A 22,372-nucleotide genomic window follows, 5' to 3' on the forward strand; every position below is an offset into this window, starting at 1 on the left:
CTCCTCCAAATAGACGCTCATTTCCACCTTCACCCCAGAAAGCAGACACAAAGGCGGGAGAAGTGCCCTGGAGTTGGGTCTGGGTAGGACGGGCACAGCCCTGGGGAAGGTGATGTGTGCCAAAGAGAGCGTCCTTGGATCCATGAGTGATCCATGCATTTTTGCTGGAGTCCCACAAGGCATGACCTGGCCTTCTGGGCAATGTGCTGACGTGTACTATGGGAGCTGAGTCATCCCACTTGTCCCTGGAAAAGCCCCTTAGTGGGCTCTTCATCCTGGCCAGGCCTTTGCTGGAGATTTCCACCTCTCCAGTCCTCTCCCTGGGGTACATGAGAGTTTCTGGGTCCCCTGCATGCCCAGGGGCACCAGGAGTCTTGCCTTGGTCATGCCTCCCCGGCCACCCTTGTCCTGCCCTCTGCACAGGCTGCGCTCCTGCTGCGCTCCTGCCCAGCCCTACCTGCCAGGATCAATGAGCTCAGGGAAGCATGACTCAAGTACCTGAGACTCTCAGCTCCCAGGGACATTTCTAAGCACCCCTGCACCCTCATTCTGGAGCAGTGAGCTCATGACGGTCTAACTTCCTCCCTATCTTCTTCATCCTCTTTGTCCTCAAGACCGCAAGGGCAAACCCGTCCTTTCCCTCTGCCTGCTGAGGATGCCTCTACAGGGTGTAGGATCTACCCTCCCGGACCTGCCTCCCGCCACAACAAAGGAACTCAAACAAAAATCTAGTTGATGTTCAAAGCTGGGCAGTGACTTGCTCCAGCAAGATCTCCCCTTGCCCCAGGGTGACCCTCTGGGGTAGAAGACTCACAGGCTGAGGAAATAGACCTGAAACTATTTCAAAATATAATCTCATTTACATGCGCCCTGAATAATATTTACGATGGGCCTGCTACACGCCGGTCACTAGGTTAGGACATAAACTCTCCTTAGAAATTGCTTTTAATAACTGCTTTATTAAGATATCACTGACATGCCCTACAGTTCTGTCTTAAAAGAGAACAGCTCAATATTTCCTACTATAGTCACAGAGTTGTACAAACATCACCACCCCCCAATTCTAGAATATTTCTATCACCCCAAAAAGAAATACCGAACTCATTAGCAGTAAACCGCCTCCTGCCCCCAGTCTCTCTTCCGCCGGCTCCTGGAAATCACTAATCTACTTTCTGTATCTATGGATTCGTCTATTCTGGACATTTCATGTAAATGGAATCATATACAATCTGTGCCTCTGGTGACCGGCTTCCCTCATTTAGGAGAATGTTGTTAAGCTTCCGTATTGTATCAATACTTCATTTATTTTTATTGTCAGTTAATGCTCTGCTATAGGGATACGCCGCGTTTTATCTATACATTCATCAGCGGACGAACATTTGGGCTGTCTCCCCTTTCTGGCTGTTATGAAGAAAGTGAGTATGAACGTTCTTGTATAAGTCTTTATGCAGACAAATGTTTTTATTTCTCTTGGGTACATAGCCCGGAGCTGGGTCACGTGGTAACTCTGCCTAACGGTTTGAGAGTGTGTCAAATTCTTTCCCACAGTGGCTGTGCCATCACCATTTACCGCTCCCACCAGCAGTGTGTGAGGGTTCCAGTTTCTTCACATCCTTCCTGACATTTCATGGCTTCTGGTTTCGGCCATCTTGGTGGGCGGGCTGTGGTGTCTCACAGTGGTTCTGATTTCCATCTCCCTGATGGCTAAGGACAGCCTGGATGGCTAAGGAGCATCTCTTCAAGCGTTCACCGGCCATTTGCATACCTTCTTTGGAGAAAGAGCTATTCGGATCCTTTGCCCATTTTCCCAGTTGGGTATTTGTCTTTTTGTTGTTGAGTTGAGTTGTAAGAGTTCTTTATACATTCTGAATACAGGTTCATTTCCAGCCCTTTTGGATTTTAAGAGAAATCTAAATCAAGGTTAGACGCAGAGTTGCTGATTTAATAAATGAGTGCTGTGAAATGTGTAAGCCTGATGATTCACAGACCTGTACCCCTGGGGCAAATAATACATTATATGTTAATAAAAATAATTAAAAAGAAAAAGAGGGGCACCTGGGTGGCTCGGTGGGTTAAAGCCTCTGCCTTCAGCTCAGGTCATGATTCCAGGGTCCTGGTGTTTTCCTCTGTTCCTGCAGGGACCCTGGCCGGCGGGGGAACGCCCTTTTCTGTGCTCTTTTGGTCCCCTCTTGAGGTTGGAGTCTAGGCTTATTCATCACTGTGTCCCCACACCTGGTCCAGTGTTTGGGATGTGGTTCTAGGAGCTAACATTACTGAGCACCTATAATGTGCCAACACTGCTGCTTCTATTATTCAAATAACCCTCACCGCAATCTCACGATTCTCACCTTCCTTTCACAGATGAGGAAATGAAGATGCAGGGAGGTTGAGTAACTTGCCCAAGGTCACATGTCAGCATGCGGCCGATCTGGGATTTGAACCCAGGCAGTGGGACTCTTCAGCCAATATTATGTCTCGCAATCCCACTATTGGGTTGTCTTTCTGGTGGTCCTTTTTGTGTAGGGGGGTGGCATCTATTGCCTTGAGAACCCAGAGAATCTGTCCCTTTGCCCACTCGGAGGCTCAAGGAGATGGGCAGAAGGTGGAATGTGGGCTACCATGGCAACCGGGTCACCGGTCACCTCCCCTGCTGAGCCCTGGGGAGGAGAAGAGTGGGGTTGGCATGGGGCAATGTTTGCGGCATCAGATGCACTGGGAGGACTTGGAAGAATACCAGGTGGGTAGATGAGGCGGAATGTTCTGGGCAGAGGTGAGGGGAGCCCCGGGAGACAGGTGGGTTGAGTGGGAAATGCTTGCCTGAGGCTGGAGAGTTTCCCAGGCAGCGTAGCAAGCGCTGTCACCTTTGCTAAACCCACATCCACTTGAGGCTGACCCGTCCTCCCAGACCCCCTCCTGCGTTTGTCTCCCGCTGCTCCAGAGCCCAGGGTTGTAGTCTCCACTTCACCCCTCTCTCCAGGTCTGTGCTGGCGTGCTCCCTCCCAAGGCGGTCAGAGCCTGGGGTTTGCTGCTCTGCCACCTCTGGAGGTCCGAGGGTTGGGGTACTTCCGTTTTGCCAGGTCTAGGATAAGAGCAGGGGCTTCTCCTCCCCAGGTCCCTGAAATTACCCCCCTCCCCAGGGGGCCAGGGCCGGAACGGAGGGAGGAGGCAGGTCACCTCTCTCTGTGGTTTGTTGTAGGCCCTGACCTTCCTGACCAGAAATGAGATCCTGTGGTGAGTCGAGGGGCCCCCTTTTCCCCACCTTGAGCTGAGCGCTCGTCCTGGTAGGGTCACAGGCTGGTCCCTGAGTGTGGCCCCCGCCAGGCGCTGGGGGGTCCTGGAGACGAGACCGGCAGGCAGAGACAGAGCCCAACTCCAGGATGCCAGGGCCCCAGTGGGGCTGAGAGAAGCCTCAGGCGTTAAGCCACCAGGCGCTCCAAGGCAGGATTTCTTCATAGAATCGCAGAAGTGAACGAGGCCTCTTGGGGTCATGGGCGGGGAGGAAGAAAGGACTTGGGAAACAGGTAAACAGGGATGGGCTCTAAGCCCTGGCTCCCGCTCCAAGCCTCTCTTCAGAGCCTGCTACGTGTCAGACACGGTGAGGGCTGCGGGAGCGTAACAGGGAGCAGCCCGCGGTGCCCGTCGTCATGCAGGCGACCGTCCAGCAGGGAAGGCTCCGGACAGAAGACGAGCGTCAGGCAGAGTGAGGGCAGCCGACGCCCTCCTCAATGGGGCCAGAGAGGTGCGAATGGCATGGTGTGTGGGTGCTCCGTCCAGGTCCAGGGCTGGGGACTGCAAAAGTCTTACGGGATTTTTTCTCTTGCCCTGCAGCTGCTCGGCACCCCTTCCCTGGCCCAGCACAAGACAGGCGCTCCGCTGGGTGGAGGTGAGCAGACAGGCTCTCTCCTCCGGACCACTAGGCCCCCATGACAGGCAGGGATGAGCCCCCGGCCAGCTTCGGCGAGCCTCACTTGTCGGGTATGAACTGGAAGCTGAGGGACGCTGGCTGTTTGAAGAGAGCATTTAAAACTCTGCATTAGATCATGTCATCACAACGTTTCAGAACACCCGAGATCATGAGGAGAGGCGAAGAGCTTCCATAGAGAAAACAAAAACAAAACAAAAGACACACACAGGGAAAAACTCCAATCCAGAGTGAAGTCCTAGTTAAACGAGTAATCAAGAACGAATGTGAAGTAACGATTTTGACATGCAAATTATTATTTTTTTTAAGTTTTTTTTTTTTTAAGATTTTATTTATTTATTTGTCAGAGAGAGGGAGAGAGAGTGAGCACAGGCAGACAGAATGGCAGGCAGAGGCAGAGGGAGAAGCAGGCTCCCTGCCAAGCAAGGAGCCCAATGTGGGACTCGATCCCAGGACACTGGGATCATGACCTGAGCTGAAGTCAGCTGCTTAACCAACTGAGCCACCCAGGCGTCCCTGCAAATTATTTAAAAAAAAGAATGACCTCTTAGGCATCTTGTCTGAGGAAACTTCTGGAGGGTGTGCTCCATTAGCATGAGTAGGTAAATGGTGTTATTTTGGTAAGAGATACTCGAGGGAGACAGTGGCCCGGGGGACCGAGACTAAACCCCAGTCACTTTTGGACAATTGTTCTATGTGGCCTCCAAAGACACGTGGGGATTTTCCTATTAATGTGACAAAGACAGACAGCCTGGATGACGGTGCCATTGGAGAGGTCGGTCCAGCTGAAAAAAGCATCCAAGAGACTGACAGACATGAGTAGCCTCCGGACAAGGGTGCCTCTGCTCTCTTCCAATACTTTCCCACATTTTATTTTATTTTATTTTATTTTATTTTATTTTATTTTATTTTATTTTACTTTTCCACCTTCTTATCTGTGCCATGCAGAGGACACAAAGGCCTGAAGGCCTAGTCACCAGATCTGCCGATGACGCATAGTGGGAGGTCAGACCACATGTGACGCTCTGGTCTCGGGGCCAGCCCCTTCACAGTCTGGGGCTGCCTTGGCCGGGTTTTCCAAGAAGGGGTCTGTCCACCCTCAATGTCTAGCCGGTGGGGATTTTCTGTCACAGCTTCTCCCTGTCACAGCAGTTCCAAGTCAGCCCTCCCTGACTTGTGATCGGATTGGTCCTAGAGAAGGCCCTGACTTCCAGATGTCTCTTGGGCTCAGCGCACAGGCTGTTTGGGTCCCTATCTTCAGCCGTGGCCACAGACTCCATGTCTGAGGCCTGACCCCAGGAGGGCACTTGTGGCTTCCTTTAGACCTCCGGGGTTGGAGCCCAGGTTGGCCCGACTCAGTATGAGCCATTTGGACTTCTCAGTGTCGCTCAGGGACTGCTCCTGTGGGCTGTGTGCTGTGCTCGATCGTGGGCTATGTGGGGGTCTGCTTGGGGAGCCTGAAGCTTTGTCCCTAGCCTCCGCATAGGCTGAAGTGGCCATAAGGACCGCTCTTTCCTCTTGGCACCCCAGAGGTCCCAATACTTTCCAGCCCCTAGGCCCTGTCCTGGCCATTAGCGTCTGGCCCTCCGGGAGCACCCATCACTGGGTCAAGGTCAGCAGGCAGCATGGTTACAAGCTGGCTTCCCGGAAGCCAAAGGGCTAGGTTGGACGCTCAGCTCTGCCCCTTCTAGCTGTGTGACTGTGGGTGCATTTCTTTGCTGAGCCTGTTCCCACACTTATAAAAAGCGTGACATGAAAGTACTGGAAGCTAAGCTCCCATGGTTGTTATTAGGACGATTAAACGATCAAATGCATGTCAAAGGTCAGAGCAGCCCCGGGCACAGGGGTCCGTGCTTACTAGGGGCTGGCTGTTATTTTCATGCTTTTATTATCTCTCTTTTTCTGCAAATGAGGAAATTGGCTCAGAGAAATGAAGCGGTTTGTTCAAGCCACACAGCTTGAAAGGAGCAGATCATAAAAGCCACCTTTTCAGGCTAAAGATAGGGCTATTTATGAAATGCCTGCAGTCTGTCCTGTAGGGCAAAGGACCACTGACCTCATGGCCCCCCGGAGCGGAGCCCAAAAGAGAGGAGAAGAGATGGAGCCTGGCACTGGAGCTGTGTTCTCAGTCCTGCCTGCAAGAGAGGAATGGGGAAGCTCATAGAACGTAGAGGTCCTGCCCCCATCTTGGCCTTGAATGAGAGTCTCTCGGGGTGGGTACGGGTGTTTCTAACATGGGACTCAGTTGAATATCACTAAGTAAAGCCTCAGAGGCAAGGGGGCAGAGAAGGATATAGAAATAGCCATGGGCAGCCTGAACCAGAGGGAGCAATGAGAGTCACCAAGTCTCTCATTTTACAGAGGGGAAACTGAGGCACAAGAGGGAATGTGGCAGAGTGTGAGCTATGGGGCCGGTCTCCCCTGTCTCGGGCCTCGGAGCCTGCAGACAGCCCCTCCCTGTGTCTGGGAGAGAGCCACAGCCCGGGCTCCTTGATTTCTGGCAGGCTGAATGTGTGAGTTTTTCAAACGGCTTTGACTCTTGAGTCCATTAGTGATTAATTCAGAGTTCCATTTAGAGCCTGCTGATCCATATTTGGAGGAGGAGAACATTTTGTGGCGGCCGAGATGCAGCCACGATTCATCTGCGGGCAGCCCACCCACTCCGCGGCCTGGGAAGGCATGAAATCCAGGCCAGGCCCTCCCCAGAGCACCCCTCCCCAGAAAGCTTTGTGGGGGGGTGGGGCCGGGAGACTCGCACCTGGCTGTGGGGCGGATCCTTTAGGGGTGCGGCAGCACAGGCTGAAGAACCCGGTGTGCAGTTTGGCCCCCACGCTCTCTCAAGCTGTATGACCTTGGGCACACCTTTTACACCCCCTAAGCCTCAGTTTTCCCTTCTTTAGAAATGATCACCCCTGCACCTGTCCCTCAGGAATGTTGGAAAAATTGAGAAAATGTGCGTGAGTGCACCCAGCACAGAGACCTGGTAAATGAGAGGAGGGGGTGGCCATGGCCGTCACCCTTTTCCCCTAGCAGAGCCTCTGACCCCCCCTTCTCTGGGCTCCGAGGAATGGAGCTTCGGTCTGCCACTCTGGATTTAACACGTGCTACAGTGTGACCTGTAGCAAGTTATTTCTCCTCCTTGAGCCTCCGTTTCATCAGCGAAGGAGAGAGAGTGGCTCCTTCCTTGCAAGACTCATGCAAGTTCCATGAAAAATGCCCATGAGCGCTGACGGCTCATGTCAGGCCACTCCCGGCGGGGAACCCCCGGTGGGGTCAAGGGAGCTGTCTGTTCTAGGCGCTGGCCACAACGGTGCAGGGGCTCAGAGAAGTCTTAAAAATTAGTAGAGCTTACTGAAAGTCAGTCTGCTTTTTCTCTCCTCAGGCCAGCAATTCTAATGATGACAGTGAGGAAACACACCTTTTGGCTAGGGCTGAATACTTCGGCCACCCTCCCCTCTTGGGCCACGGACCCTCCAGGGACGCCGGCCTGCCTTTCCTGCTCTGTGCTCTGCAGTGCCCCCCACACTTGCCTGGAGAACGTTTCCCCTCACCTATTCTATACCCTCTTTTCAGCTGCCTCCCGAACTCGCCAGAGCTGTCCCTGGTGATGAAGGTCCAGGGCCCCTGACAAGGCTGACAGAGCCTGTCCTTCATGAAGAGCCATGCGCCTTTCTGGCTCCTGTTTTCAGCCCTTCTCATGGGTCAGCACAGAGTCAGTAATGCTCCCTGTTGGGCAGCGTCAGGAAAGGAGTCAAGGTCTCTCTGCTCAGAGAGGTCAAGCAACTTGCCTCAGATCACACAGCTGGTGGGACAAGGATCATGGTCCCAACAGGTGCCCCTGACTGATCTGGCAGCATTCCAGCAGGAATCGGGAAACAGGCAGCATACTCAGCTGGGGGTCTAGAGCTCACGGAGGTTAAGCAACTGGCCATTGCTGCCTGGAAGGCCTGAGGAGCCCAGTGGGAGCTGGAGCTGTGGAAGGTGGAGGGCTCGTGCAGACACGGCCAACACCTGCCACGGCTGGAAGGGGTTGGGAGACCTCCGGTCTCCGGTGGGTGCCTCCCTTGGACCAAAGCCTACTGGAAGCGTCTGGACGCCACAGGGCAAGAGAGGTGGGATGCACCATAGAGACGGGAGTGGGGCCTGAGCAGGAGGGGGGAAAACAGAACAGGAGCACGGACACAGCTGAAGCACTTGCCACTCTCCCAAGGCCGGGATCTAAAGGACATTTTGCCAGTCGGTGAGCTGTGAAAGCACGAGAGGCTAGAATGGGAACAGATCATGGCTCCGAGCTCTCCTGGGGTTGGGCCTCCATGTACCATGATCCGGGCCCTGGCCAGGGGGGCTCCCTCTCTATCTCCAGATCTCCACTTGTAAAATCACCCTCTGAATTCTTCTTTGAGTCGCCTGTCCCTAACTTCCACCAGTCAGATTCGTCTGGTTCAGACACCACACACCATGCCGCCGACAGTGAGGCGCTGTTAGTCACTTATGAATTCGCTTGGCCAGGGGCTGGCCTCCTGGCACTGAGCTGAGGTGAGAGGCTGGCTGGTGGGGAGAAGAGCGGGAAAGGAAGAGAGGGGAGAAGGCGAACGTGGAGTGTGCAGGACATGAGGGGAAGAAGGGAGGGCGGGCCCGGGGACCAGGTCCGGTTAGAGGGCCCCTCCCCACCCACATCAAGGTCTAGGTCTGAGCGCCAAGAGTCTGGGCACTGGGTGCCTGAGCAGCAGGACAGGAACACGGACAGGCACATAGAGAGGCTCAGGGATCGGGAGAGGCAGGCACCGTGCTGACGTTTCTACGCCTCGTCTCGTGTTTGTGAAGGGAGATTAGAGGCCCGGGGCTGGGGGATCACAACGCTGCTCAAGGTCTCAGAGCTACCAGGTGGCAGACTCAGGACTTGAACTAGGTCTGTCTGGCCCTAGAGACTGTTTTTCACCAGCCTGTGGTTACCTCCCCTCCCCGCATGCACACTCGCTCACACACACAGTCACACACTCACATGCATACTCACACGCACAGCCACACACATACTCGCTCACACACAATCACACACCCGCACACTCATTCACATGCACAGCCACACACACACACACACACACACAGTCACAGGAAGGCCCTGCAGCCCCACCACAGCCCGTCAAACCCCCACCACAGCCCTCGTGATTGCCCATTTTCCGGATGATGAAACTCAGGCTCAGGAATGAAGGTCGCACAGCTCTGCTGCAGCACTACAGGGTCTGGGGTTCGGGCCACCATGTCTCCTCTCCACCGGCTGTCTCGGACGCTAGTCCTAAATGACCCAGGAGCCTCGACAGGAGGGGGCGGGAGGGCGGGAGGATGCAGCTCGTGCTCTCTTGGCCTGGGGGTCCTGCACTCTCCTCCCGTCGGGCCACGGAGCCACCCCGCCCTCTGCCTGTCTCTCACAAGCAAAGCCGGTGTGGGCCTACAGCAGGGACACTGATCTCGGGGTGATGAGGCCAGAGGCTTAGTCCTGCGGTCTCTGGAGACCACCTGCGGGCTAGGGCGGCTGTGTGATCCCCGGCTGCGGCTGCCCTGCAGGCTGGGCTCTAATCTGGGCTCAGCCACACCCACCGTGTGATGTCTTTTTTCCCCGGACAAGGGCGGGGCTGGGCAGCTGGCCTGGGTGGCACGCTGGCTTCCCGAAGCCCTGCTGGCTTCTCCATCTGTAAGTAAGGGACTGGACTGCGTGACCAGAGATGTCCCTTCCAGCTCTGACATCCTAGAACTAACACGTGTGTATTCTGTGCTACAGAGCACACTCACATACCTTTCCTCACGCTAGGCTCATCTTTGCACATCTCTCCCCCTCCCCCCACCCCCGCCACCCCAACGTGGGCCAGGCACACTGGATCCTCAAGGGTGTTTCTAGAAGCATGGACTGATGTCCAACTGCCTTAACTATGTCACTCAATTGTAAGTCCCCTTCCTTCAGATAGGGCTGCCGGAGAGAGGCACGTGGTCCTCTGTCCCCAGCTCACTCTGTCTCTCTTCTTAGCATCCATGACACCTTCCTGAAGCTCTGTCCCCCTGGGAAGTACTACAAGGAGGCAACACTGACCACAGACCAGGTCAGCTCCCTACCAGCCCTGAGGGTGAGTGCAGCATAGGGGAGGGGCTGGGCGTGCCACTGGGGTCCACGGAGGGGTGGATGACCCTGGGGGTGGGGTGGGCATTGTGGCCCTGGGGGCGTCTGGTGGCAGGCTCTCCAGAGGGGTTGGTGGACCACCACGCAGGGCATGGTTTCCCAGCACTTCTCACATGCGTCTGGCCTCACTCTATCCTTACATCAGTCCCAGAGGCAGGACAGGTGTGAAAACTGTCACCATTTCTCAGGTGCATGAAGTGCATGAAGACAATGCCACTTGTTCCAGGTCTCATTGGGGAAGGGGGTGGGTCTTGCTGAGGCTCCAGGGCCTGTGATTCCCTCTTGAGACTCGTCTTGGGCCCTCCTCCGTCAGCTTCCTGCTGACACTTTACTCGACCCCTCCCAACCAGAGGACCCGCACCGGCCAGCTCTCTCTGCTGTCTCTCTGCCGGGTGAGTGGGAAAGTCGGGATCCCCTGCAGAACAACCTGCGTCTTGGGGAAGCCAGGGTGTCATGCCAGTCCATCTTCCCAGCCCCCTCCTCAGCCCTTTTCTGCTCAGGCTGCTTCAGGGAACTAGGGTTTTTCTAGAAGGACTGAGAACCTTCTCAGTTTCTTCCTGAGAAGCCAGGAGCAGGACTTGGAGCCCCGTGACTGTGGTCCCAAGCTGCCTCCTTCCATCTCCAGGTGTGACTACAGGGAAGAAGGACACATGCATTTCTGTCCTTGTCTCCCTCCCCCTCTCCCCCTCAGTGGAGCCAACCCTCCCTGACCTGAGAGAGGTGGGCCAAATGTTCCTATCTTCTCCTGGATTTCCCACACTTTCCTGAGCCAAATCTCATAACCCCTATACCCAGTTTACATACGCCCGCCCTGCCCTTGTCAGAGCAGAGTCCTTATCCAAACCCACATCTCAGTCTCCCCACCTGTGAAATGGGCGGAATGGTGGGGGTGGCTGGGAGTCGTTTCCCTCTGCTCACCAAGGCTCCGCAAGGTCCCCGAAGTCTAAAGGCTGTGCTGACACAAGCTGTTAATGCTCCCCATTCCCAACTTTAAGTACCATCTTAAATTTTTGATTCCTGATGTGAAAAGGCCCTGCCCTTCCCCCAAAGCACCTAGAAGAGCCCGAAGGTGCACCATAAAAGGGCTCCTTAATCACGTCTAAGATTCGCAATTAAAATGTGTCCAGCACTCAGAAGGACAACGTCAGGTTAACTAATCACGGTGGTGTCAGGCTTCCTGATGTTTCATTCTGATCTCAGAGGAATAATGGTTTGAATCTGTCATTGTGCAGTGAGAGGCCATCCTCACTTCTGTCTGGAACAAGATGGGCCTGAGAGCTGTGGGCCCCTCTTGGAAGAGGGCTAGGGGCTCGGGTGGGGCGGGGGGGGGTGGGGGGGGAGAGCACAGGTGGAAGGAGCATGCATTCAGCGCGGGCTCTGCGCCTCTCCGAAGTGACGGACCTTGTTCTGGGCAGAGACAGAGAAAGAGCACAGAGCTAGGTCCTTGAGATGGAGGCAGGAACAGAGAAGACAAAGGAATAGGAAAGGGTGTTGAGAGGAAGGGGGACGGGGCAGCTGAGAGCTGGGGTCTCCGAGAGGAAAGGAGCCCAGTACTCAAAAAGGTGAGATAATTGGAGAATCTGCCCGTGCCAGACACAAAATGGGGAGCTTGTCCTCCTGGCACCCCCTGTTCTCATGCACACCCTCACCCACACAGGCTCACCTCCATCTCCCCACCCCCCACACATGTGCTGCCTCGGTGGGGGTGGGGGGGGTCACTCAGAGCTAGACTATCCACGCAGGGCTGGGCTGAGGGGCAACCTGAATGGAAGCTTCTGCCCTCTGTTCTCCAGCGTCACTGGGCATCCCAGAGTATCCGAATGCGAAGCCTGGCAAGAGACCCAGAGGCCACCCAGCCTAATCACTGCCAAATGCTCTCTGCCCTAGTTTTACCCATCAGAGAACTGAAACCTGGAGAGGGAAGCACCTTGCTCAGGCTGAGTGACTGCAGAGCCAGGACCGGCTCTGACCCACTTCTAACCAGGGCCTCCACCTCTGATCAGGGCTTGGCTCGGTGCCGATGCTGTGCCTGGGGTGGCAAGGTGCCCTGGGGGGCTCAAGGGAAGCGCCTGGCAAAGACCCGCCCTGGAGGGCTGATGTGGAGAGTGCTGGGGGACACATGGGCCAGCACCCTGCATAGCCCCAGAACACCCTGGTGGGGCCTGGGGTCTCTGTTTTGAGCTCCCAAGGAGCAAAGTCTGGACCCAGAGGGCTGGGTCAGGGCCCAGCTCCCTCACTCCACCTGGGACCTCTTCCTCTAAGCCTGAATCCCTGTCGGTAAGACAGCGTGTTTGTCCCGTGCCGTGTATCAGCATGTGCAGGGCTAAACCGTGGTCCTCTGCACCAGGAGTGGTGGGAGGGCGGTGGGCAGGGGTGTGGGCAGGGAGCACCTGCCTGAGCCACCTCTGCAGCCCTGGACGCCCCTGCTGGACAGCGGCTGGAAATGGAGACAGGGTCTTGGGACAAGCCTACTTTTAATATTACTTATTTCGCCCTTCTAAATGGCCTTTATTTTATTCTGTTGCGTGACTAGAAACCAGATCATTGTAGGAAAACACAGAAAAGCAAAAATGCAATTAAAAACCGTCAGGAAGCCCACCTCAAGGGACGATCATCACGATCAATTTGCCTTATTTCCCTCCTTAATTTTCTCTAAGCAGATACATAAGTGTTTATTAAGGGTTTCTTGGGATCACGTTAACTTTTTTGTATGTTGCTTCCCCCCCACACACACACACCGTTCCTCTCTTGGTTTCTTTGTTCCTTTTCGAACTGGTTCTGAACAGCCAGAACCATCTCATGAACTTAGGACATTAAGCCACTGCCACATCTAGAGAACGAGGGGACAGGACCTGCGGCCAGGAGCCAAAGGGCTGGGTTCGAACTCCCCTTGCTAGCCATACGATCTAAGGCGAGCCACGTCACAAGAGGAATGAACCGTGAATCAGAGTGGAAGGAAGCGAATCGACACTGGGCAGAGAAGACGGGGTGGGAGCGGAGCCACGCGGGGCCTGTTTCCCTGCAGGTGTGGGGCCTGGTTCTAGGTGCTCCCAGGTGTGGCCCTGGGTCCAAAGATGCAAGTTTCTCAACGTTGCAAGGAAGAGTACAGTGAGCACAAGCTCCCTATCACTGCCGGGTGCGAAATGGGCCGACAGGCATTTAGCGGGGATGTTCTAGTGCACACCTAGGTATGAACAAGAAACTGACCCCATGCGTGGTGCCCTCTTCACTGCCCGAGCCTTGCGACACCTTCTTACTCTCTTTTGTGTTGGCCACCACAGTATGTCTCAGACTTCGGACTTTTCATAGTCCAATAAAATTTCCAAAATACATTTTTTTCTTTTTTTGAGGAAGAACTAGCAAGAGATGCCAACTTTCCTAATTTTGCCAAGTAAGGACATTTAAAAACGATGTGATCCACAATCACCACCATTTCATTTCATTTTTTAAAAATGTTCATTTCAGAGCAAAAATACAAGAAGGCGCTAATCCCAGGCACAAGAATGGCTCTTTCCATATACATCTCTTCTTGTCATTTTCCTACTTTCGCCACCAGTCTATCAAGCACATTGTCATAGGTCGTCCCTGGTCCTGAGACCAGCTTTGGGGGATTTAGATCTAGGACTAAATTTCCCTCTGTGTCTTTCCAATCTTGGTCAAAGGGGGAAGATTGCTTCCCGAAATGAGCAAGGAGAGGCTTGCTGGGGGATGGGGGCCTAAGAGTCCCTGTTGTGTCCTCTACCGGCCCAGTAATGGGAGCTGCATGACTCACACTGCCCAGAACATGTCTCTGGAAAAAGCTGTGAGAATTGGGCCCCAGGGAGCTCCCGGTACGGCTATAAGTTGGCTCAGGGGGTTGAGTGGTCTGGGAAGAGAGTCCTGTTTTCTTAACTTGAATTCACTCGTGGAAAAATGGGTTGGTTAATATTGGGAAGGGTCTATTGGTCAGCAGAGAGCAAGGAAGGAGAATGGCCTGGGCGGCCTAGGACAGTGGGAAAAACCAGATGACGGGGACACAGTGGTCCCTTCTCACTCAGAAATTTCTGTTTTCTCTTTGCGGCTTTCTTTGGTGTATTTAAAAACAATGTTTCTGTTCTTGTAAATAATGATCTTGCTTTCTGTAAACTTGGATGAGAAGTGGTGCAGTGTGACCTGGGTTTCTGGTTTCCAGGCCCAGGACGGCGGGTGGTAGCATCTGGGCAGATCCCAAGGTCTCAGCCTTTGGGATGGAGGCTCGAACAGTGCTGCTCTGGCCTCTCCCCAGTTCCCACTCTGGAGTTCCTGAGGGCAGGTGGTCTGTGCCCAGTCTGGCCTCCACTACGTTTCCCCCCAGCATCAACTCCGCAAGCACAGAGAGGTTTAGGAACCTGCCTGAGGTGTCAGGAGGTTCTGTGGGTTCCAAGGTTTCAGCTCCACATCCTTGGTTTCTAGCTGTCCCCAGGTTTTCTGAACCTTTCTGATGCCTACTGATAGGCTGGGCCTGCCTCCTTAGACTAGCTGGCAAAGAACCCCTTCCCAAGGCTTTCGGCAAATCAGGAGTCCTCATGCTTATTCAGGCTTTCGAGAAATGACCAGCGTAGCAGAGGCAGGGAGGGGAACATGTTTTTTTTTTTAATTTAAGATATTTTTCTCTTTTTTTTTTTTAGTTTTTAAATCAAAATTATTTATGCATGCCAAGAGTCAAGTTGCCCTCTGGGGGTCACCCTCAATTCCCTTCTCTGGAAAGAAACCATTTGAGGCTCTTAGCTGGTTCTTGGTTCTTCTTGCCTTTATATCTCTGGAGAGTACTCTTTATGGCCCCATCTTTTTTTTTTTTAAAGATTTTATTTATTTATTTGACAGAGAGAAATCACAAGTAGACGGAGAGGCAGGTAGAGAGAGAGGAAGGGAAGCAGGCTCCCTGCCTAGCAGAGAGCCCGATGCGGGACTCGATCCCAGGACCCTGAGATCATGACCTGAGCTGAAGGCAGCGGCTTAACCCACTGAGCCACCTAGGCGCCCTTTATGGCTCCTTCTTAATACCTCCACCTTTGACCTCCCCCTAGAGAAGAGGTTCAGCTCTTCCCTCCTCTACCTGACTCCCCACATGACTCCCATCCCCCACATCACCCCCAGTGTAGCTATATAAGTATTTCGATTAGATCGGTATTCGATGTTTACGTGATAATAATTATATATGCTACTCAGAGCTGAGCCAGGAAATAGACTACGGTTACTTTTCTCTGTCTGCACGTTTTCTGTTGTCGTCTTTCCTGGATGTAATCATTGTTTTTGCTTAAGTTTCTGTGTATTTACCATTAGGCCAACACCAAACCTCTGCCGATCACCTAAAAATCTCCTCCAATTAAAAGCTTTCAGAACGGAGACGCTTTCTGTACCTTCCCCTTTCTCAAAGAAATTTCTCTTGGAGCCTTCGGAGCTGCTCTAGACAGGGCCAGGTGGCCCCCTAAGCTTGGTCCTTGTTGTCCTAGACTCTGGTCACGTCTCCCTTGGATCTTCCTTCCCTGTCTTCCTCTCTCTGCATAACCCCTTGTTTTGGTGGCGCATCCTTTAGTAGCCTCCTGATAAAGGACTCGCAGAGGTAAATGTCTTGCCACCTTCCATACGCCTTACATGGCTGATAATGTCTTTACTCTCCGCTCGCACTTGATGGAGAGTTTATGTGGAACTGACCTCTTGGCTGCTTGTCATTTTCGCTGGCGTTGGGAAAGCAGCACTTCGGTGCATTTCAGCGTTCGCTGTTGTTACTGAGAAGTCCAAAGCCTTTCTGTTTCCTGACCTTGTTTTGTAACTCGATTTTTTTTCTTTCTGGGAACTTGCGGGCTCTTCTATTTGGCCTTGGGATTCTGAAATTCCCACCGATGCGAGGTGGTGTGGGTCCTTCTCCCTCTCCCCGTGCACCGGGCACCCAGAGGACCCGCTTGGTCTGGAAACTGTCATTCAGACTAGGATGTTTCCATGGATTGTTTTCTTTGATAACTCTCCCCTGGTGTCTTCTTTGTTCTCTCTTTCTAGAACTCTAATATCCTGCTGTTGTACATCAGGGATCGCCCTTTACTTTTTATCTCCTCTCTCATTTTTCATCTTCATCTCTTTGCTCCTCTTTCTGGGAGATTTTTCTCAACTTTATCTACAACCTTTTAATTTAGTTTTTCACTTCTGCCCTTATGCTTTTAATTTCCAAAGGCTCCTTCCCCCCTCCCCACCCCATTTTAAAATAGTATTTTCTTTTTCCTGGATGCAATGTCTTATCCGATCTTTTCTCCCTGGTGCCTCACCACCCCTCCACACCCCCCAGCTTGCTTGGGTCTCCATCATCTGTGTCAGAGGCCTTCCCTGGCTATCTGGTAACCATGGGCTTGCAGTGGAGAATAGGGGCTGGTTGCTAGCAAGCTGCGTCAAAGCTAGAGTCCCTGGGTAAGCTTTTGACTGGGAGCTCCCCCGGAGACTGAGCAGTGCGGGGTGACCATTTCTTGAGGTGTCCCGAGAGAGGAGGGCAGGGAAGTTCTGAAAGGAGGGCTGCTGGGGTCTCAGGCTTCTGCTTATCTATTTATTTAATCCCCAGTTTTCAACATAACTGATCCCCCCACCCCCAACCCCCCACCCCACAGAAAGTCCCTCTTAGACTCTCCAGTGTACAACCTTCCAGTCTGGTACAGGATCTGGGCAGAACCAGCCACCCCGAGTCCAGCAGAGGGGACTAGAACTCCGAAGCTTTCAATGCACTTTTTAAATTTTTTTTTTATTTTTTAAAGACTTTATTTATTGGACAGAGAGAGATCACAAGTAGAGAGAGGGAGGAGGAAGCAGGCTCCCTGCCTAGCAGAGAGCCCGATGCGGGACTCGATCCCAGGACCCTGAGATCATGACCTGAGCTGAAGGCAGCGGCTTAATACACAGAGCCACCCAGGCAGCCCTTCAACACACCTTTAATGAGTCCTTTTCCAACCTCTGTGTATTTCCAGTGTTTCCGGGTACTTCCAGTTCCAGAGCCTTTCAAGGACCCTGGGATGTAGGAAAGGCTGCTAACCAGCTTCTCTCACTGGGCGCTCAGGGTGGGGCCCTCTCCTGCCTGCCCGGTCAGTGACGGCTTCCTGTGTGTGTCAGAGCACTGCTGTTCTCTGCCTTCTCCCTGTTTTCCTGTGGGTGATGCCTCTAAAAACTCCCTTTCACTGGAGTTGTAGTGGGTGTCAGAGAGAGTGAAAATAGACGCAAGTGTTCAACCCGTCATCTTTACCCAGGAATAACACCTGCATTCCCGACGATCAGTAAAGAATTACGAAAACAGCCTCCCCGCCCGGTAGCTGTCTCAGAACATGCCACGCGCCGCAGCAGCTGCCCCCAGAACCGTCCTGCTCCCCGCTCCCCGCCTCGCCAATGCTCCCCTGGGCTGGTGTCCTCAGAGCTCCTGGGTGGCTGATTCTCCTTCCTGTCCCCACCTCACCCTCCAGCTGAGCCAGGCGACTCTGGGAGCCCCACCCTCCCTGAGACCCCTGGCAAACGACGCTGCTGCTCGTCCAGTTGATTTCATCACCAAGGCGACATTCCCGCAGCTGAGACACATTTGTGGACTCAGCCTGATGAGCAGGGTTCTCACATCCGGTTCTCAGCTGTTTACCCTACCAATAGGTATTATTTCCCGTGCGTTGCGCACTGAGTGAGGCCTCGGGGGCTTCCTTGCTAACGGAATTCTGCGTTAGGAACAAACAGGAGAATCACAAACCATGGAGGCTTGGTGGAGCTCAGATCCTTGACCCCCATGCCAAGTGCTGCATCCCAGATGGGTACATCCAGGCTACTGGGGCGGGGGGGTAGACGTGTAGTGCTACCTGGAGAGACCCAGCCCAAGACACTTGGCCATCTCTGTCAGGGTCACCTCCGCTCTTCTTAGGCTGACCACTGGGGTAGCCAGGCACATCTAGGCACCCCTCCCTGGGAGGATCTCCCTAGAGCTGTCCTGCGACTGGTCCAGGGCTGGGGATCGGCCCAGAAATGCCTGCAGGTCAACTCTCCCAGCAGCCTTGGCCAGCTGAGTTTTTATCTGAATTGACAGCTGGGAGAGCAGAGGGTCAAGGAGGGGGAGGCAATTCGTCTAGTGAAATCTCTGCTGCTATAAATGACCATCTTGCTTCGTCTTTTGGAAGGCTGGAAGGGGGCCCAGGGGCCTGGGGGGTTCCCGAGCTCCTTTTCCATGGCAGATGGCATGACTTGGCCTCTGCCCGTCCAGCCAAGAAGAGATGGGGATGGTGGGAAGGCAGTGCCTGGACGCTGGGAGTCTTCCTGGTACATTTTTTGGGTCAACTTTGTCAGCCCTTTGTGTGGCTACCAGCTCAGGACCCATCCCGAGGATGAACAGACCTTACAGCTGAAGAAACCGAGGTCCACAGACAGCACATGCGAGGTCGAAGGGGAGGCGGAGCCAAGGCTGGAACCCAGGCCTCCTGCTTCAGACTAGACCATTTCTGTGCCTTGCCTCTCGGTCTGAGCTCCTCCCAAGGAAGCTCCTGCTGAGGTTGACTCCCTGGTGAGGAGCTCACCTGCCCGCTCCTAACCTTGACCTCAGGGCAGTCCTCTGAGCACAGGTACTTAGCCAGAAGGGCAGAGCCGGGAGCACAGAGGGGCAGGCTACATGCCAGAGGGGGTGTCTGATCACCTACCGCAGGGGCCAGGACAGCTGGACCCAGGGGTAATCCCCAGGCTGTATTTAGGCCACTGCCCTGGGCCCCTCCCTCCTGCTCTGCTGTTCTCCCTGGCTTGCTAACAAAGGAAGCGGATTGGATGATTACAGCAATTCTGTTTTCCGGCTCCAAACCTCTACTGCCCAGAGTGATATGCTTCATGGTCATGAGCCCCTTCGCATGTTCTCCTGTATGTGATTCTCACAGTGGGTCTGTAAAGCACAGAGGTACAGTCCCATTCTACAGATGAGGGAACAGAGTCTGTGGGAAGTTCAAAGCTCCACCCAAGACCACACAATTGCAAAAATACGTCTGCTCCTTCTTCTCTATCTTCTGGGGGCAGATGAAGTCAGGGTCCCAGAGCAGATCATCATGTCTGGGCACGTGCACGGCTGGAGGAGAAAGCAGCATGGGAAGGAGCTGGTGGCCTGGACCGTGGGTGACTGAGGGAGGAATGGCTTTTCCCATCACTGGCTACAATGCCCTCCCCAGCCCTCCTTGGAGACAGATCACACTGTGTGTTTCATATACTGGGGAGGCCCGTACTGAGTCCCAGCTCATTTCTTCAGGGCCCCTCCCAGAACCCAGCATCTCAGGCTCCCGTGGCAGGCCTAGGAATTGCCTGAATCCCAAGTCCTCAAGCCCTGCCCCACCCCCATTGCCCAGACTCCAGAGCGGGACAAATACTCCACTGAGCAAGAAGAGAGAACAAAGGGGCAGCCCTGGCCTGCGAGCACCCCAGCCCAGCCCCCCAGGCTCCCACCCAGAGGCCTCACCGTCTAGGCCATGAGGTCACTCTGAGCCTTTCATCTCATAGGAGAGAAGGAAGCGGGATCCCAAGCACCCCCTCCCAAAATAAATACTGGATGCTGATCAGAGACCTAGCGCCTCCCCAGAGAAGACCCAGGGCTGCAGTAGCTCGGCCATCGTGGTCTGTTCCTGGGGTCTGCTAGGGAGAGCTCAGGCCAGCTGGGTCCCCTGCCCCGCCCTCCCCGCCTGCCCTGGTCTCTGCTGTGCCAGGCCCTGTGCCGGGAAGCCATGCACACATCTTCTCATGGAATCCTCAGGGTAACTGGTGGGGAGGGAGTTGTTACCCTCACTTAGAGCTGGGAGGCAGAGGAGCAAAGGGTTTAAGCAACCCCAGTCCCACAGCTGATGAAGGGCCTCAGTCTCCCCCACCCATCCCATCGCTGACTCCCCCCTCCTCTGCCGGGGAGGGTCCCGACTCCCGGAGGCAGAGTCAGAGCTGGGAGGGCAATTTGGCAGCTGGCTCTCTCCCTGCATTTTCAAGCATCATTAGATCTTTTTCTGACAACTTCATCAGTTAGCAGGGCTCAGAATTGGCAAAAATCCGTATTTAGACATTCAGCCAAAGAATTAAGAAGTGGCTGGTTTCAGAAAAAGCTCCATGATGTGGGAAGCCAGCTCTGCGGCGGGTGAGCAGTCAGCAAGAGAAAGCCTCCTCTGGCCCCCAGCGTGGGTCGTGGGGCTGACACCAGTGGCCTTGAGCACATGTCCTTGCTCACCTTGGGGCCTCAGTGTCCTTTATCTTCCAGATGGGTGTGATCAGGCACACAAGTGGGCACACAAGTGGGTAGGAAAGCCTGGAAGGTGGGGAAGGGTGCTGGGTGCCCTTGGGGCTTTTCCCTCTGCTGACTGACTGGCCTTGGCTTTGGCCTCAACTTTCTATGTGGACCCCAGGAAAAGGCGTGGATGATGGGGCGCTAAACTGAGGCCTGGGGGTGGGTGGGTGGGGTCTGTGGGGGGTGTGGCCACGGGGAGCCCCTCCCCTGATGGGCGTGTCCTGATGGGAGGTGCTGCAGAGCTGCCCTCCACTTGCTGCCCCTACCCCACTGCTCATCCAGGTGGGTTTTGTTCAACCCCTCATCCTCGGGGACAGCCCGGGGGAGGTGTTCTGCTTCCTGTGCAGATCGTAAGCGGCCCCCTGCCCCGTCATGTGTCACATCTCACTGACCCTGGGAAGGAGCTCCTGCTTGGTCCCCAGGTCAGACACACATCCAGCCAGGCCTTTTGTCCCCAAGTCTTGCTCCCCTTGCCTCTAGCCACGCTATTCACTTCTCCAAGGTATTTCTCATGCAGCCAAAGCCACTTGGGCCTTTAACTGGCTCTGGCCATGATTCATGATTTCTCCCTGACCTCCCAAGAGCAGATGTGTAACCCTTGAGAGAATTGAGAGGCCTGGCATCGCAGAGCAGGCAGGCCTGGGTCTGAAGGCTTCAGCAAGTCGCCCAAATCCTCAGAGCCTTGGCTTCCTAACCTTTCAGGTGGGAACGACAAGTTCCCTTCTGAGGGCCATCTCGGGATCCAGTGGGATGTGCGCTCCAGCCCTCCCTAGGTGACAGACACATTATCTCCATCTGTCCCTGTGACTGGCACCTGGGAGTCGAGGCAGAAGTGGCCAGCCCCGCTGCCGGTGAGGGACAGAAACTCGGGGAGTTGGTGGGGCCATCTGGCAGCAGGCCCAGCCGGTGGCAGGCCGAGGGCTGGGACTGGGTGCCATGCGGGCACTCGCCCCACTGGGCTCTCTGCCCCTGGGAACACTGTTCACCACCCCAAGATGAGAAGCGAATCCAGATTTCCTTCCAGAGGTGGAACGTCCTTCCACCCTGCCGCAGAGGACACTGATAGCCCCATTTTTAAAGTGTGGCTTGTGCCCGAGTTCCCTGGCGGCACCCAAGGGAACAGGCTGTGGCGGGCTTGGGGACATGTTTGTCCGGCACCCGGGTCCCAGGCCTGTGTCATAGAGTCTAAGATAAACAAACCCCATCTCAGCTTTTCAAGAGTCCTGCTCCCAAGGGCCCTTCTTAGCCCGCTGGCTGGAGGCTTTATTTCACTCATGTCTTTTCTGATAACTCCATTTGTGCCCCCAGAGACCTCCAGCTTGTTTAAAAATAGAAAAATAAACAACATTGTTCCTGAAATGCCCCCCCCAACTTTGGGCCTCCTAACGAGGTGCTGGCTAGGCTAGCCGGGGCTCTGTTCCCAGGATTTTCGACCCTCCACAGGCCTTGGGCCTGCTGCCGCCTCCACAGGGACAAGACGCCCCGCGGCTCCGGAGGGCTTCCCAGAGCCATACGCCGCAGTGTGGCGGCTGGTGTCGAGCAGCCGGCCCAGACCTGGAGGCCCCCCAGACTCCACACAGCTGGGGTCCGGGCACACTCACCCAGGCACAGAGGGCCAGGCCAGGCCCAGCCCGGGCCCAGCCACAGCCCCTAAGGAAGCCGCAGACCCCTTTGACTGCCAGGATCTAGACCAGACCCCCCGGACTCCACCTGCAAATCTCCAGGCAGACAAGCTGGTTGTTCAAAGTCCTGAACCGGGGTTTGCTATTTGTGGAAGACTTTGGTTTTCCCCACCTGATCAATGGACCAAATGGGAGCAGCCATGGCTACCTTGGAGGGTTTTTATGACAACTGGATGAGAGGAGGTGACGTGAAGATGCTAGAATGGTCTGTAGAGGATCTCAGGCAGCCTTCATCAAGGAAGAGCTTCTGGAGAGAGGTTGTGGCTTTGCTCCTCTGCCCTCACCGTGGGGGCTCAGGGGTGGGGCAGCGTCCCTGGATAGCCACCAGGCTGCTGGAG

General features: G+C 54.6%; 1 protein-coding gene across 1 annotated transcript in view; it reads left to right on the forward strand.

Moving 5' to 3' along the window:
* The first annotated feature begins 2,642 nt into the window (after nucleotides 1-2,642).
* Nucleotides 2,643-22,372, forward strand: part of CIB4 (calcium and integrin binding family member 4) — a 48,978-nt gene continuing 29,248 nt past the window's right edge. The window contains exons 1-3 of the mRNA XM_004781378.2: nucleotides 2,643-2,737; nucleotides 3,197-3,231; nucleotides 9,942-10,038. Coding sequence (XP_004781435.1) covers nucleotides 2,684-2,737; nucleotides 3,197-3,231; nucleotides 9,942-10,038 — 186 coding nt within the window. The 5' untranslated portion in view covers nucleotides 2,643-2,683. The remainder of the gene's footprint in view (nucleotides 2,738-3,196; nucleotides 3,232-9,941; nucleotides 10,039-22,372) is intronic.

Source organism: Mustela putorius, unplaced genomic scaffold (genome assembly GCF_011764305.1).
Source record: "Mustela putorius furo isolate JIRA1106 unplaced genomic scaffold, ASM1176430v1.1 tig00000281_pilon_pilon_pilon, whole genome shotgun sequence".
Classification (NCBI taxonomy): Eukaryota; Metazoa; Chordata; class Mammalia; order Carnivora; family Mustelidae; genus Mustela; species Mustela putorius.